This window comes from Rattus norvegicus, chromosome 13 (assembly GCF_036323735.1).
Source record: "Rattus norvegicus strain BN/NHsdMcwi chromosome 13, GRCr8, whole genome shotgun sequence".
Taxonomy (NCBI): Eukaryota; Metazoa; Chordata; class Mammalia; order Rodentia; family Muridae; genus Rattus; species Rattus norvegicus.
In genome coordinates, this window is record NC_086031.1 from 92,994,233 (window position 1) to 93,012,426 (window position 18,194).

General features: G+C 46.6%; 1 protein-coding gene across 1 annotated transcript in view; it reads left to right on the forward strand.

Moving 5' to 3' along the window:
• Positions 1-18,194, forward strand: part of Kif26b (kinesin family member 26B) — a 405,645-nt gene that overhangs the window by 178,806 nt on the left and 208,645 nt on the right. The window contains exon 4 of the mRNA NM_001109079.2: positions 8,299-8,465. Within this exon, the coding sequence (NP_001102549.2) occupies positions 8,299-8,465 (167 nt within the window). The remainder of the gene's footprint in view (positions 1-8,298; positions 8,466-18,194) is intronic.

Sequence of the window (18,194 nt, forward strand, 5' to 3'; positions counted from 1 at the left end):
AAGCATTGTTGGTTTAGCATGCCTACAGGATGACCCAACGTCCATATGAGATTGCCCTGTCTTCATAGGAAGGCCTTATCCTCTGTCTTAATGATCCTTTGAAAAGGCACCCAACTGCCGTGCCTTAGGCCACGCATGTTGGAAGTATGAACTTTAAGAAATGGTTCCAAACTAGCAACACGGCTGGCCCTGTGCTTTACTGTGCTCCCCCAGGTCCTTCATGAAGCAGGAAGGTGGCCCTGCCCTTTTACCTTCCAGCAACACAAAGAATAAAAGCAAACACTTCCCGGGTGCCGAGGGGCCAGATGTGAGTCCCGATAACGGCTATTCGTGCCTTGAGCCTCCTCCTCCATTTGCAGAGTCTCCTCTCACAGCGAAGACTGTGAAGGGGCTAAGGCTATAAATTAAGGGTAAGGAAAGGCTGCCCTCGCAGGCTTCGTGTGTCTCCTGTTGTGGAATTCTCTGTTGCAAGAGGTCACTGAGTCATATGCTGTGGATGGATAATTTTATGGCCACTAATAAAATTTATAGCCAAAGCAAACTAAGATAATAAGGGTAATCAAAACGTCTGGCCCTGGGATGGGAGATTCCCATCTTGGCCTGCTGGGCACTGGACAGCACGAGGAGGAACTTATCTATGGGACTCAAGGCCACTGGAATCCCAGGGGTGATTTGTGTGCGTTGGAGTTTCGGGGACAGGGCCAGGCCTGGGGCACGCTTCAAATGAGGTATCGAGTGATTACGTTCTGTGGACAGCATCCTATAAACATCGAGAAATGAATTGCTCTCTGAATGCCCTGAAGAGAACCCTATGCCTAAGAAATGACCTGACCCAGCTGAGTTTAGAATCCTACATTCTGAGAAGAATGAACTGAGCCCCCAGGAGCATGCGTGAGAGCTGAGGGGTGGGGAATGGGGAGGAGGGTGGAATTTTCCTTATGTATGGGGAAAGAGTCTGACGATTTTAATCAGACAGCTAAGTTGAAAGGATTTTTCTGCCCTGTGCCCTCAGCCTGTAGCCTTGATTCCCTTCCCTCCCATTTCCCCTCCACTAAGGGCTCAGACTGGATGTGTCTCCTGTAGGCTTTAGGCATGGGCTAGAAGGGGGCAGAGGAGTCTTGTTACTTTTCGATCCGACCATCCTATAAAACATGACATGATTGTGTGGAGACACATCAAATCCACTGGAGGGCAGAACCCTTGCATTCTTGTCTGTTTTCTTTGACTCTGATCCACAAACGATAGTCTATCTGACCATCTTCCTGAATGAGAGAGCAAGGCGCGGTCATTGGGGGAGGTTGAAAGGAATGGACTCTTTGACATTTTGGGATGCTTTTGATTGTGATAAACTAGACATATGCCAAAATCAAAAACGTAGCATCTGAACTACTTTTTGGTTCATGTTGAGTGCGCCCCCTGTGGTCATCCTTGTGCAGCCTTCCCTGACTCTTGTCTGCAGTGTTCTTCATCCAAGACAGAAATTATGAACCCAGAAGACACAAACTCCCGTCCCCTTGCCTTAGTTCCTGGCGTCCCCACTCTACCTCCTACCGCTATAACTGACTACTCTGGATAATTAGGGTGCAGAAGAGAGTGCAGAGTTCTTTTCATAGACTGTGGAGGGTTTATGTGACCATGCTACTGTGTTACCTAACTCCCGGAGGTAGATGCCTTTCTGAACCCCATGGTTAGCTGTCTGCTGTCTGGATCCTACCCTGAAGTCTCTACACATCTGTTCAGTGTCACTCACCTTTGGGTTGAGGCTGCAGTTTGATCTACTCAGCGGCAAGTTCGTTCCCCTGCTTTTTACTCCACTCTAGCTGTTTAATTCCAGCTGGTTCTAGTGGTCGAAAACCTGAGCAGTAGCCACACAGAAATGTCCAGACTGTACCCATGTTCCACATGAGCTGTAACCCACCTTCGTCCAGACCGGTGTGAGCTGATCTGTGCTAACCCTGATCAAGAGTGTGTACTGAGCCCCTGCTGTTGACAGCTGTAAGCAACAGACAACAAAAGACACTGTCCCAGGATAGCCAGGTACTGATCAAGAGAGAGTCTCATTAGATACTCTTTTCTGGGGCTTGGGAGGGTGTTATCATGTCAGTAAATGTAGTTACCTGAAGACTGGATAGGGAGAAATTGATGTCTGAACCTCCACATACAGAAGGGATGCTGTTTGGAGCTCCCTGATGCCTTGGCACAGTCAAAGGAAGGTGGCTTTCTGGGTCAAGAATGCCATCTATCTAAGATAAACTCCATGCTGATACCCACTGATAGCTCTGAGCAGTTCTTTCAGGGGGGAAAGTTAAGGCCACTGGCTTACAATCCTTTGTTCTGATTCTGTGCTCGAGAGCATAAGCCACTTTAAGAGGCTCGATGTCTTTGGGGATGTACTGGGTGCCTTGTGCTGAGAGATATCCGTTATCAAAATTCCAGTGTGATTTAAAGACATGAGCCTATGCTCAGGTCAGCACGGAGGGGAGCAAGGTGTAACCTGTACAAAGCAGCCCCACGCACAGTCATGGCACATGGATTCTTACCTCGGGGATGACCTGACACACACGTGTGCATGCACCTCTCTCTCTCTCTCTCTCTCTCTCTCTCTCTCTCTCTCTCTCTCTCCCTCCTTCCCTCTCCCCCTCCTCTCTCTCTCTCCTCACACTCCTCATTTGTGTTTCTTTCACTGTAACCCTGTGTCTTACTTAAACACATACATGCACACTCATGCACACTCACACACATGCACACACACACATACACACATACACTCTCTCTTCACATTCCTCAGTCATGTTTCTCTCATTGTAACCCTGTGTCTGACTTGCACACACACACACACACACACACACACACACACACACACGCACAAACATGCACAAACATGTTCACACATGCACCCTCTCCTTCTCCTCGTGGAAGATGGCGGTGTTTGAAAAGTACACTCACTCTGTTAAACAGTGTCATGGCCCTGTGTAACTGAGCTAAATGTGGGCTTTAATCAGAACCAACCCAAACATGACCCGTAGTGAAGACCAGTTCTCCTGAGCTTGTGATTGGAAGTGGCCCCGGCTCTGAGTTTGCTATAGAAACAATGATGCAGACAGTGAAGGTTTTCTACCAGATTACAGGTTTCGATGGGAAACAGCCATTTTGTGGCTTTGGATCTGAGTTTTCTCAGGAACAATGGTGTATTTTCCACAGTGTGGTGAGAGAAGAAATAAATGTGGGACAGTCTGCAAAATCACGGTATATGGAGCCTTTCAAATCAGGCGTCTGGTTCAGCACTGGGCAGTGATGCTAAGGCTCGCTTATGGATGTTCCTTATGGACGGAGCAGTACCGGGGTCAGGGTCAGAGCTGGAGAAAGTCAGACCAAGGGTGGAATGTACTTAGAAACCGCTGTGGAGTTCCCCACAGTGGGGTCCTAGGCTGGGTTTCTTTACTTCCTACCTGCTTTCCCCTGGGGAGTACTAACCTCTCTGACCTTTCGTTTCCTTCTTGGTGGCGTGGGTACATTTTCTGAGGATTCAGCTTCTGGACTACCCTCAGGACTTTGGTGAGGGCTGCTAGGCATCCACTACTACCCATTCATGTGCCCCCCACACCTGACCTGGAAGCCATCGGCAGGGTTGCTGGACAGAGGTGGGGGAGGGACAAGTCTCTAGACATTAGACCCACAGTAGCTAAGGCCACACTGAGGACTGTCCCTCAAAAACAGAGCTTTGAACATAGTTAGCAGGAGAGGGGGCCCTTCCTACAGGTGGCAGGTCCTGTTAGCTAGGAGGAATGGCCTCTGCTCTGACACAAAATCAGAAGCCAGGGCAGGATGACTGCTTGCAAAACACAGATTCCTCAGGAACACTATGGGTGTCTCTGTGAAGAGATAAAAGGAGCAGGGGATCCTCACTGATGGCTGATGGGTAAGAGGACAGAAACTAGGGATCCCAGTGGCTCCTTCCTTCTGAAGCCTGTTGGAAATGTCCCTAACCTCCTCTGGGGCCCTCCATAGCCAAGCCTGGTGCTGTACTCATAGCTCATCCTACAACACGAAAACAGTGGCTTCCTCCCATCCTAGGCCTTTATTTCACCTGGAGATTTATCTGGAAACACATCTGGAAGCCCCTCTATTAGCCCACTATAGATGGTGTGTATATATACACACACATATGCACACTCATAACACAAACATGCACACACATGCACATTCATACACACTCTTATAACACACATGTACTCTCTCACACACACAACAGACACACACACACTCACACATACACACATTCTCATAACACACACACACACACACACTCATGCACACATGCACTCACACACATCACATATGTGGCTGGCTTTATTCTGAGACAGGAAATGTTCTAGGCTCACTACACGTTTCTAATCTATGTCTTGTTTTCTGGTTTGATTCCTTCCCAGGAAGTGATGCACTCTGCACGGTTTACTTCCTGTGAGCCCCCAAATCCACTCCATCCTCAGCTTGCTCAACACGCATTGGTAGCAGGAGCCAGATGGGCTGGGGAAGGAAAACAGAATGGTTTCAGGGCCTGCATTTTCACGGTGCTGTGTGACCTTGGCCGAATCGAGTGTCTCCTTCACAGCTCTCTCTCTCCTCATCTGTGAGCTGGGAGCAAGCGTCAAGCCGTCTAGATGGCATTGTGCCTCCCATGGGCCTCGGGGAAGGGATAGGGCTTATCGGTCTTAGAGGGCTGGCAGATAATGGGGATACGTTTAGTATCCCCAGCATTTCTGTTTAACATGCGTCCAGCTCTGGATGGATTACCTCCAGCTGAGAGCCCAGAAGGAGTTTGTGTTGGACAGATCTTTCCTAACTCAGTCTTAACCAATGGGCAAGTATTTGTCCTTTTGACTCCTGAGATAACTCACTCATGACTGGTGGTGTCGTCTCAGTGCTAAGTGTCGAAGTTGAAGAAGTAGTTCTTGATAGTTAGTGACTTGGTGACACGAAGGATAGCCCCTCACTGAGAAGTTACCACCCAAGCCCCAGCACTTGAAGCCTGCCTTCTAGCACAGGGTGGATGAGCGCTGGCTCATCCGACAAGCAGGCTCCTTTCTCATAATCATCTGGAAACAGTATGATTTTGATTGTTGAGTAAAAACAACCACAGCTTCTGAGGGCATGTCTGGCTTCTCCGACTCTCAGAGTGATAAAGATAGCTGGACAGAGCCCGGGAGCAGAATAGAGCCAGCTACCTATTTACTGTCTGTACAGCACACTGTCAGCCGAGGATGCCTGTACAGATTGCAAAGAAAGTAAATATTGAAGACCCCTGAGATGTGAAGATGTGTTTGCCTGTGGGTCTGCCCAAGTACCCGGCACAGCTAAGCACCAAGGAACTCAGTGGTAGAGCGCTTGCCCGGTGCACATGCAAATGCTCCCAGCAAAATAATGAAATCTGGAAAAGAAATACATTTGCTTGTTTAAAGGACTGTAGACAGGAAGATTTAATCAGATAGACGTGAGCAGCAGAAAATAAAATAGTCAGGATCCGGGCCACAAATGTGCTTTTGTTATCTCTGCATGGTCATTTTGATCCTGGTACCATGGATAAGTCAGCCCTGGACCATTATCCTGTGATGTGTAGCTTGCTGGGCATGACCCAAAGTATAGACACGGAAGTGAAAATGGAAGGGCTGTTTAAAAATTAAAAAGACACAAAATACATTTAAAAATAAATAGAACAAAGGGAAAGGAAATATCCACAGAGGATTGGGTGAACACTCGGTTGATGTCACTATGGTGTGCAAGGTGGCATTGATGCCACACTCATTCACTGACTTCTCTCAGATGTCACTGAGAGTGAAAACCAGGGGTGTGCCTTCATCGTGGCTTTTGATGGCAGCGAGGTGCGGCAGATTTGAGAGTTTGGTTTTGTTCCTGGGTGTTGTCCAGGAGAGCATGATGCACCACCCGTGGCTTTAGCATTACTAGCCAGTGGGGACAACACGGTGTGTGGCAGTCTCCTCATTGTCCCCTCTGGGATGGTGGCAGCTGTTGGTGGTATAGGCAGCCCATAGAAGTGACCTGTGCCTACCGAGAGTAAGTAGCCTCTGTGGAACACAGGGAGACCCATCCTCCAGGCCTTCTCTGTGCTGCCACCTCTCCAGTCCTGTGATGGGGTCACATTTGTCTCTCGTGTGTAGAGTGGGAGTAAGAAAGTAGAGGTTGGCAGAATCTCCACGGAACGATGCTCAACTTCCCAAGTTGCAGCAGGAGTTTAAGCAAAGTTTCAAGTCAACGGTACGCAGAGCAAATGGCTGCTCTGCTAAAAACAGAGAGGTATAAATGGTTTTTATATCCCTGGTTTTAGCCCAGGCCCCCTCATCTCCCTCATGGCCAGCTACCCTGCTCAATGACCAAGGGGAAAGGCTCCTGCCCTGGGTTTTATTACACCCGTGTTTTATAAATGATAGGAATATTTTCCACTCATCATTTAAGAGTAACAAGCCAAGGATCGTTTTGTTTAACTGAAGTCATTCTTCTTTTTGCTTGTTTATGTCAGCTCATGTTTTCCATTATGGAAGTAGATTAAAGTTTTAAAGTTTCCACATATCGCACTTAGACTTCTACCCCATAAAACGCCGTATTATATCAGATGAACGTAAGTGTGGCTCCATACCGTGTACTTATTTTTCCCAGAAGTGTGGGTCTTATAGCAGATTATGGGACATAGACAGAATGGACTATCTACGTGGACTTCCATTACAAAAACAATCACTAGAAATAAAAAAGAGGCAGACTCAGCTGCAGAGTGAGTTCAAGGGCAGCCTGGGCTGCAAGAGAGAGACCAGTTCTCAAGCAGAGAAAAATGAAAACACTGTGTGCTCTAGAATTTCTTCTCTTGCTGGGATAAAACTCCCCCAACAGAGTCGATTAAGGAGGGAAGGAAAGGTTTATTTCACCACAGCATTCCTGGTTATAGTCTTTCATAGCAGGGAAGTTAGGTAGCCAGGACCGGAAGCAGCTAGTCACAGCACAGCCCAGTAATGGATGCATGCATGCCCGTCTACTAGCTCAGCTCACAGTCCTCACTTTTATACAGCTGGGGGCCCAGCCTATGAAATGTCACCTACATTCAGGGCGGGTCTCCCCACATCAATGAACCCAATTAAGAAAAGTCCCTGACCAGCACGATGCCCTGATCAACCTGGTCTAAGCAACAGGTTACATCAAGCTGGCTGTTAAAACCACCATCATACCAGACTAACACTTTAGCTAGATGTGAAGGCGCTCCTGCAGTCCTGGCCCTTGGGAGGTAGAAACAGTAGGGTCAAGAATTCAAGGCAAGTCTTGCTGCATACCTAGTTCTAGGCTAGCCTAGACTAGAAGAAACCCTGCCTCAAAAACAAACAAACAAACAAACAAACAAACACAAAAAACCAAGACCCAAATCAACAACAATAATATAATTAAAAAACCCCCAAAAAACTCTACAAAAACAACAGCAAAACCAGAACAAATAGAAAGAAACAAAGCAGAAGTTGTTCATGGTCCCGTTAATGAATGGATCAGAAGGAAAATGAAGTCTAAAATGTTCTGAACCCTCCATTGAAAACCACTAGGACTACCTGGGGGCTGTGTCTGCTTTTATCCGCATCTGCCATCCACCTGTGTTTCTACAGCCGACCCCAACCACTGGCCCAGAACCCCTCCTGTTCTTTTTTTTTTTAAGATTTATTTATTTATTATATATGAGTAAACTGTAGCTGTCTTCAGACACACCAGAAGAGGGCATCAGATCTCATTACAGATGGTTGTGAGCCACCATATGGTTGCTGGGATTTGAACTCAGGACCTCTGGTAGAACAGCCAGTGCTCTTAGCCGCTGAGCCATCTCTCCAGCCCCTCCTGTTCTTTATTAGCAACCTTGCTTGTGCCTTCAGACTAAGCCTCTGCCTGTTCTCCCTTTGTGAATACTCGAAGCTTTTCCTGGTGCAGAGCCAGTGTTAGTTCAGGTCACGGTTGTGATCCTGGGCTATGAAGAGCATGCGGCTAATAGGTGCCATGTTCTCCTCTCCAGGAAGGGAAGATGTAGGTATAATGCAACTATAATGTCAGGGGTTATTTTACCACATTATTTTAAATGGAGACAGGAAGTGACCTAGCTAACATGGGGGGAAATGGTCATAGAAAACCTCGGCGCCCCCAGGTAACCGAGTGCGGGTGGGATTAAACCCACCCCCATCTCCAGACAGCAACCTGCTGGCAGTGGGCAGACATTCTGTGAGCCACAGGTAATGAGCTCCTTGTCATTTTCTTTGTCAGATCTCCCAGCTGATGACAGAGACCGGCCGTGAGGGACTGACAGAGTCAGCGCTCAACCGTTACAATGCTGACAAGCCTGCAGCCAGCAGTGTCCCAGCCCCACAGGGTTCCTGTGTGGCCAGTGAGACTTCCACAGGGACCTCGGTGGCCGCTTCCTTCTTCGCACGGTAAGAGATGCTCAGATCTTTGGTTCTTTTGGGTACACCCAGCTGGTGTGCATCCTGTGTGGACAAGATCAGCTGAAACCATGAGAAGGCATCCGGTACCACTCTTCGAGTTGGCTTTTTGAAAGCAAGATTTCTCTCTTGACATTGTTGACATTGTGAGCCACAGAACACGGTGTCGAGGGGACTGTCCTATGCATTCCAGTGTGTTTAGCAGGATCTTTGGCTTCTGTCTACTACATGCCTATGTACCCTGCCCCCTACTATGTCTTGGAATAGTCAGAGGCATCCTGGGTTGAGAACCACTGTTGTAAGAACACATGGCTCTAAAGATGGCCCTTGGCGTAAGGCCGTAGTAGGTACAGACCTGTGGCTACTGATCTCACACTTATCTACTCACGAACCTGCCAAAACAGAGACTATTAAAGAGATGCTAGGCGTATTCCTTTTGACACACTACTGGATATATAGCTAGCCAAACACTGGATATAAGGCTAGTCTTAGGGAGTTTAAAGCCATGAGAACCAAAAATGAAAGGTATTTGAACTATGTTTTCAACCTAATTTTAGCAGCAAGGCAGACACAGGGCAGGAGACAAAGGACAGCTGAGTAGGACAGCAGGGTTGTCTAATTCAATCTCGTGATTTTATGAACAAGGAAACTGAGGACCGGGAAGGTTTGTCTGAGTTAACTCATAACAGAGACAGAAATAGCAGGGGCTTGTTGTTTCTGCTCTTCTGCTCACAATTTACTACTTACTGGATACTTGGAGCTAAAGCTTAGAAAATTTTTCTCTATGATTCTCAGGCCCCAGAGTAGACAGGATTCTGACTAAACAGCAGAGGGCATGAAGTCAGAGGGTTTGTATACCTCTGGTTTCCATATCTACAAAGTGAGGATAAGGTCTTGTTTGAAGATTAAAATTAGGTGATGTTAAATTATTGAGAGACCATTACAGATGTTTAAATTCACGTGGTCCTGGCCAGTATTTCATGTGGCCTTGCTTTTTCCCAGGAACAGTGGCTCACAGGACGCAAATGTGAGAAGGGGCTCTGACTGAGGAAGGGAAGAGAGGAGGAAGAGAGGGATAGGGTTTGGGAGTAAGTGCCACCCACAACAGGTGTCAGGAAGGGCTGTTGGGAACCCAGCCTTGAGGGGCTCATTATACCAGAGCTCTGTGTTTATTCTCCCCTGCACATTTGCACTGGGTTGGATGTGGGGAAAGAAGCGACATATGTGTATGCTGGTCACCTAGCAAGGACCATCGTTAACTCCACCTGTGCGTGAATCTCTGCGGTATCTGGACCACCGAGCAAGGAACCCAAGCTCACTGGGATGTTACATATCTACTGTCTGAAGGAGGAGTGAAGAGACGTAAGCATTTAGGAGGAAATGTCATAGGCCCAGATGATCCTGAGACCAGGGACGCCTATCAGAGTGTAGCCACAGGTGGTGAACCTGAGGACTGAGAAGACACCTTAAGGCAGAAATCTTCTGGGTCACTGTCTAAGAGGCCATTTTTTCTGTCTCTGTGGGGTACCCAAGTGTGTGAGCAAAGGCTGAATGAAACCTTAGAATAGGAGGGAGCCATCTTCTAGCTCTCTGGAAACAGTGGAGAACTTGCTGCCTGTTCACATCACTTAGAGAGTGAGGTCTCCGTCAGTGAGGGAGGTGGAAGGTGTGATGAGTGGCTTTCTGGCCTCCATGCTGGAGGGGGTGAGCCTGGCCTCCATGCTGGAGGGATCAGCTTTCCATGCTCTTTGGAGTTGAACTTTTACCTCCTACCTTGGTGCTCCTTTGTTAAATCCCTGTGTTCCAGAGGATTCCACACAAAACTGTCAGACTCATGAACAAAACAAAACACTGAAGAAAGATTTGACTTGGGAGGAAATATGGGGCTGGGACTTCTGGTGGGTTCTAGCTGGGGAGAACAGGTGCTGGGCATCTAAGAGGAATGGGTCAGTAATAATGGCTGGAAGCTCTGTGGATAATGCCAGCAGTGAGCAAAGACTCCAAAAGATTGATTGCTCCCTAGTTCCGTCTGTCTGTCTGTCTGTCTGTCTGTCATCCATTCATATGTCTGTACATCTATCTATCTATCTATCTATCTATCTATCTATCTATCTATCTATCTATCTATCTATCTATCTATCTATCTATCCACCCATCCACCCACCTATCCATCCCGCCATCTATCTGTGTGTGCATGTAGATGCACGTGCATATAGATCAGAGGATAACTTATGGGAGTTGGTTCATTTCTTCCACCATATTGGTTCAGGGGTTGAACTCAGGTTATCAGGCTGGTGGAAGAGGCTTCTGTGCAGAGTGCTCCTTCTGGCCCCCTTGTATATTTTTTGTTGTAAACACTAATAACACTGGAGCTTAATGGTATGAGCTTGTCTTCAAAGGGCTTATAGTGTACAGAGGGACAGAGTACCATGAAAAAAAGCACATAATCACACTCTCTGCTCATCCCTTACCCATCACCCTGACTTGTCATTGAGTATTGCTTCCTATCAGCAAGTAAGGTAGCATATGGACAGCCTGTCTGTCATGGATGGGCACCTACAGCAGAGAGATCCATTCAGGAGTGAGAAGCATAATTAGGGATCTGTCACTTCTTTGGGTCCCAATGGTCCATGAAGAAGTATTTATACATTTCTGTAGATCGTTCACAGTAACTCGAGGCCTGTTGTCTTAGTCTACTCAAGTTCATGTAACACTATGTTCAAGACTGGATGATTTATAAGGAACAAGAGATTCTTTCTTTCCTTCTAAAGGTTGGGAAATCACATAGGATACCAGCACCTATGTGAGGGCTGCTGGCTTCTTCCAACATGGCATCTTGTTTGTTTGTCTTCATGAGGTAGAAGACATAAGGGCAAGGGAGACCAAGCTTTTTCTGAGCTTCCCTGGTCTAGTGGCCTTCTGAAGGCCCAGCCTTGTATTAAGACTGAAGCAATTAGGACCAAGCTTCAACCTGAGCTTTGGAGAGTCACATTCAAACCATTGCAATTGTTAAATCCAAGAATAATAAAAAAATTTCTTTCTTTAGATAATAAGCCTCTTAGCGGTTGCCTATATTTCAGAAATCCAGTCTACTGTTCTTGCAGGGAAAGAAACTTTAAAAATAGTAATAGTTCAGGCTATGAGTGTAGCTTGTTTTATGGCGTGTTCACTTAGCTATGTGAAGCCTGGGAGTGGATCTTCAGCACTGCATACATAGGGCACGGTGGGATTCTCCTGTAATCTCAGCACGTAGGAGGCAGGAGGTCTAAAGGTTTAATGTCACATAGTGAGCTAGAGGTCAGCCACTCTGTCTCAAGGAGGGCCATCTATTTAAAGAAGAAACTATCACATCGATCCTCAAATTAGTTAGTAATGGTGTTGCTACTGGGCATGAAGGCCATTTCAAATGTGTGAATCCTTTAGCATAAGTTTTACATCACTGAGGAGAGATGATGCGGTAGGTAGGCGATGGTTAGAGTTCCCCTGGTACTGACTGTTCTCTAATTATGCACTTTGCTCTCTGTCATAAAAAGTACACAAAACCCAATGGAGGGGACCCTGTCATTGAAGGCTGAAGCAATGAATATTTCACTGTTGTTTGAAAATCAATGAGTAGAACCTGTATCATGCGTAGAGTTGCCTCAAACCTTAGAAAAAGAAAATAAATCCTTCAGATGGCCTCATAGCTTCACATTGTGTTTTTGATTCCCAAGTAATCTGAAGAAGCATTAACAGCTGTGGGAGGTTCCCCTTCACTTTCTGGGTCCCTCCTGTCCCCTTCTCTATGCTTAATGCCTTTCTGTTTGAAGATCCAGCTGCACTATTTTTTTTCTGTTGATTAAAAATATGTCTCTCCTGGGTTTCTATTTTCTGGATAAATGCTAGTGTACAGCATAGTGTTGTCCTCTATGGTTACAATCTTGGTTGCCAATTTGATTGGATTCTGAAGTACCTAGAAGATCAGTAGAACCCACTTGTCTGAGAGGGCCATTTCCAGAGATAAGAAGACCACAAAGGTACTAATATCATGGATGGATCAGTGAAGCCTTCAATGAATTCAGAGAAAGTATGATGATAAAATGTGGGGAAAGGTAGGAGGGAAGACGGAGTTGGAAGAAGCTCACACTATGGCCATGTCTTTGCAGGCTGTATGCCATCTGGGCTCATTCCTGTTCCCCTGCCTCTCCCCCACTGCTTCCCATCCACCAGTAATTGAAGATCATCCACACACTGCTACTGTCCTGTTCTGTCAAGACTACAGGGCAAAGTCTTTATAGACTGAGCCCTCTGAAATGTGAGCAGAGGTAAATCCCTCTTCCCTTGAGTGGCAGAGGATTTTGGTCACCATGATGAGTAACCAAAACGTCTCACGTTTACTTTGTGGGATCCATGTGCTCTGCCTTCTCACTTGCTGTCCATCCTGTCCTGTTCTCTCATGAGGTTGCTGCCATGCCCATGATGTCCCCTCATCAGCCTCCCATGGGGCCAGGTCGTAGTGTCACGTATGAACACACACTGCCCCTCTCACCTTTTGTCTTCGGTGCAAACTTATTCTTTTCCTAGGGACATTACTAACACTGGCTCTGTCTAGTTCTTTCCTGCTTGCCCTTCCATCGTTGCCTTAGGTGGCTTCTCTATTACCTGACACTTGGCTCAAAGTCTCTTGACCATGTCCCTGGCTGTTGTATGACTGATTTGACCAGTAGAACCTCAAGCTGGAGATTGCCATTGTAGTAAAACCAGGTCCCAGGGTCAAGGCTAAACTGATTTTAGGAGGCTAACTCTTGATGCCTAGCACTGCTGTGGGGATCTTGTTTCCCCTTTGCTCAGCCCCGAGTGGGCTACCTGCAGCTGTAGTTACAACTGTCCCCATTCTTCTCGCTATCGAATCTACTATCTTGCTGATAGCCAAATAAAAAGAGCTCCTGCTTACCCTGGTCCCAGCCAAGGCTTTTCATGTCTGATTTTGGATAAAGGAGGCTCTCTTCCATCCCTGGGCACTTTACACATAGTAGTGGTACTTGGCTGTGTGCTTTGAGTTTATTAAGCCCAAGAAGGATGAGGGAGATCACGGGACTGCCCATAGTTGGTCCCCTTGTTCTCCATCAGACACAGTTCCCTGCAGGGACACCTGCGAAACACATCAACAACCATTACTGAGAAAAGCCACCCCGATACCACAATTGGTCTCAGGAGATGCAGGAGGAGAAAAATGGAGCCACGTACGCACAAGATTCATCTCTCGATTGCTGACTTCTGCTGTAGAGACAGGGCTTCACTTCTGCCACTGGCTTTACTGACTGGAGCAGCTAAATTCCAGGACTGTGTTTGTTATTGTATTTATACCTCTAAAGTTTTTTTTTTAAAAAAAAAAGCACCCCCAAACCTAAAAACATACAAGTGAGAGCTGTGTAAGAACCTTTATGAACTCATATTGTAGAAATTCTCTGCTATTATTTTCCTAGTTCCTCGTGTTTCCGTAGCAGCACAATGCTTCCCTTGCCTGCTTACTTGGGCAGGACTTCTTCGGATGGGCAGTCCTCCCCACTCTCCCATCCCCCACTCCACTTTCCTCCACTCATGACTACTCCACAGCTTCCCATGGAAGCAGGCCGCTATGGAGCTTCCTGTGTTGATGCTGGTTAAAGCCAATATGCACAGTTGTGTCACAGAACAGGGTAGCCAATTGAGAATGGACTTTAAGGGCCAAAGCACTGTAGGCTCATGGGAAGACTCCTCAAAGCCTCCAATGGGGGCATCTTTTTCCTAGCTACCTGCAGGTGTGGCCTGGGCTCCAGACGCTCCAACCATCCTACTCCCTTCCTTGGCTGCCAAGCAGAGCCAGGCAAAGTTCACTGAAGGCCAAACCATTGCCCAGTGAATCTCTGGCTTATGTATTCCTGGCAGGCTTAGGTTTACTCCTCTTAGAAAAGGTTCTGAGCACTTCTTGGAAAAGAAAGAAGTGTTGCTCATCAATATGGATGAGGTGAACTCCTAGGAGTCCTAGTTGGATGAATATAGTTCCACTTAAACTCACCTCGGTGGCAGTGTGAAAGGAAGACTTTAAGAAGTAGCCAAGTGAGTTTCTAGTGCCCTTGGATTTCCGAGGCCCCAGGAAACAGTATCAGGTGTAGATTGCACTAAGAAAGACCCCCTGGTTGCCCCGAGAGATGGCAAAAGCATTGCAAACAAGTGGCTGCATTTTGTGCCTACGCTGTGGAGCCCTGAGTCAAATGGAATCTGAAGGGCTGCAGAGTTGGATCAGCAATTAAGAGCACTTGCTGCTCTACCAAGGAACCTGGGTTTGAGTCTCGGCATCTATGCAATGGCTGTCTGTAGCTCCAGTCTGAGGGCATCCAATGCCCTCTTCTGACCTTGGGAGCAACAGACACAAATGCACACAGACGTACATGCAGGTAAAACATCCATGCATACAAAACAAAGTACATAAGCCTAAATTTAATAAAAGATTTTAAAGACACTCTGTACACACCAAACAGCCAGTGTGCCATCCCCGGCATTCACATAGACTTTTGTACTGGCTTAGGTAGAGCAGAAGAGAACCAGTACCTGTGGTTTGGAGCAGACTAGTGCGAGTGGGCAACTCTGCACCCATGAGTGTGTCCCTAACCACATCCCAGCATGGCAGCATGTACAGTATGCATTTCTCCTAAACAGGGACTGTGTCCATCTGCCATCTCCCTGAGATGTGAGCTATCAGCTCACAATATCTGGGACCACTTGGAACAAAACCCCTGGCCATGCCTTGGTGAGAATTTTTGAAGGTGAAGCTTCAGTGAACCCATAGTACCCCAGGGATCCTTGTTAACTGTTCTCTGCGTCTGTGGTTCTAGTTATTGGTGTCCTTTTTACTGGTGTTGCTAATAGGCTGGGAAGGACACTGAACGAAGCAAATGGGAAGATGGACCAGCTCAAGGCTTAACCCCCAGCCACAAGCTCGACAGTTGACTTGACTTCTCCAGATTTTGATTTTCTATTGTTCCTGGATATCATCCTGTCTGATACATAGGGTCATGGTGAAGGTTAACATAAGATGTGATCATCTGAGTTTTGGAGATGATATTAACACAGTACCTCCCTCAGAAGGATAGTGCCCTGTCCTGGGTGGAAAACTCAGTGACTCCCTCACCACCACCACCACCCAACCCCATGGTGCCTGCCTTTATAAGGTCTTTGTAATCCTGCCCGAAGTCCACCCAAGCCTCTATAGCCATTGTAAAGATCTGGCTTCATGCCTCAGAAGGGAAGCCATCTGTACAGGGAGAGCAGACCAGAAGCTTTTAAAATCCAAAGGGAGTCAGAGCCCTTTGCAATGAGCTCACCAAAGACTGGCCAAGAGAAGAGAACTTATGGCTTTAGTTAGTCTAATAGGAACTCTAAACTTTCAAAGTTTCTTTTTCATATGTTGATTGAGTCAGGGTCTTACTTTGAGGCTCAGGGTGATTATGAACTTGCTACATAGTTCAGGCCAGCCTTGAACTCAGCATCCTCCTACCTCAACTTTCCAAGTGTATCCATCTCAAGCATCCATCGCCATGCCTGGCTTCGAAGGCATTTCACTGCTTAGGTTTTATAAACCTGCCTCTCCTGCATTAAGAGTAAAACTGGGGAGCACCATACCTGGGTTTACATGTGGGGTTTACGGGACAGAGCTCAAGCCCCCATGTTTGCATGTAAGACGAGCTGTGTCTTCAGCACCAACCCCAACCCCTGTCTCAGAACTTAATTATATAATCCAGAAAAGTTGGTCGATAATAAAGGATAGTAGATAGGAAGGAGGGACATTTAAGAATTCTGTCACCATTGGGCTCTTGGGAGGTTGAAGTGGGAGGATCAGAAGTTCAAGGTCAACCTTAGCTACATTTCAAGCTCAAGGCTACAATGACTGTGGAAAAAAAAGAATTCTGTTACCCTAGAGTGCAGTGGTGAGTCATGCTACAAATGCCCCAAATCAGAATTGTCATGACATTGACCTTGAAAATCAACCAAACGTTAAGTCAAAGTTAACGATGGAAGGTACTCTTTTGCTTGCTTATGGATTGATGTTGGGGGTGACAAATGGCAGGCTGCAAAAGAATGAACTTGGAGGTAACATGGTAGTCTGAAAAGGCATTGTTTTGGGGGTGACATAGGGTAGTCTGAAAAGGGAGCAGAAGCAATGGTCAAGTATACAGGAGAGGAAGGGGGATGAGGGAAGGTGCACCTCCGCTCCCACCCTGCTGCAGTATGTTTGCAACTAGTTTTCGGTCATCCATATTTACTCATTTGGAAATCATAGCAGCTTCCGTGGTCTGAGGCACTCCCAAGTTCCACACACCATCTCCATTTCACACCGTTAGCTTCAAAAGTACCCCTTCAGCTGACTGTAATACCATACCATCACAGACATGGAAACCATTGCACGGAATGATGTGGTAAATTGGCCAAGGTCACACAAGGTCACACACTCCCTAGTGTGTAGGGAGTGAGCCCAGAGCCTCTGAACCAGAATGTTGGCCCCCAAACCCAGAGACGGAATTTGTCTCTGTTCTTGGCCAAACCCCCAAGAGTAAAATGAACACTCAAGAAATGTTTGTTGAATGAAACAGTGACTGTTCTCTGCTACCATGATGTTTGTTGAGAAGGTGGGAGATCCATGCAAAACACCAACATAAAGAATGGATACCAGAGGGCTGGGGAGGAGGCTCAGTTTGTAAAATGCTTGCCTTGCTATCAGGAGGATCTAAGTTCAAATCCCTAGTGCCTGGAACACTGGGCATGGGAGAGTGTACTTGTAACCCTAGTGCTAGGGTTAATGACAGGCAGATCCTAGGAGCTTGCTGGCCAGCAAGTCTAGCTGTGATTGTGAGCTCCAGGTCCTCTGAGAGGCCTGGTCTCTAAGAATAAGGTGGGGAAGAGATTGGGGAAAGCATCTTGGCTCCTAAACAAATTCACACAAGTAAGTGCTTCCATACAACACACACACATGCACACATACACACACAAACATACACTCACACACACACAGACACACATACATAAACATGTACACACAGATGCATACATACACACAGATGTACACACATACACAGATACACACACTCATATATATGTGCACACAGACACACACATGTATACAGAGAGACAGACACATACATACAGACATGCAGACAGACACACACACATACACAGACACACATATACCCACACACACATATACATACAGAGAGACAGACACATACATACAGACACACAGACACATACACAGACCCACAGACATACACAGATGCAGACACACACACACATACAATCAGAGAGACTGACACATACATATAGACACACAGACACATACACACAGACACATACACACACAGAGAGATGCACACACACATATACAGACATACACATGCACACACAGACATACACACATAAACATACACACATATGCACAGACATGTACATATACACATAGACACACATGGATATATATACACTCATACATCTAGACATATGCACATACACAGAGACACACACATATGTACACATTATACATGTAGACATATAAATACACAGAGAGATAGGAGGAGGAGGAGGAAGAGTACTAGTAGTCAATGCCAAGCTTACCTCAAAATCTGAGTGTATGGGGGATGGTGGGCTTGTGATCAGCAGATCTTATTCTAAGTTTATTAGTTGCTAAAATAGTGCTCTGTATCCCACAGA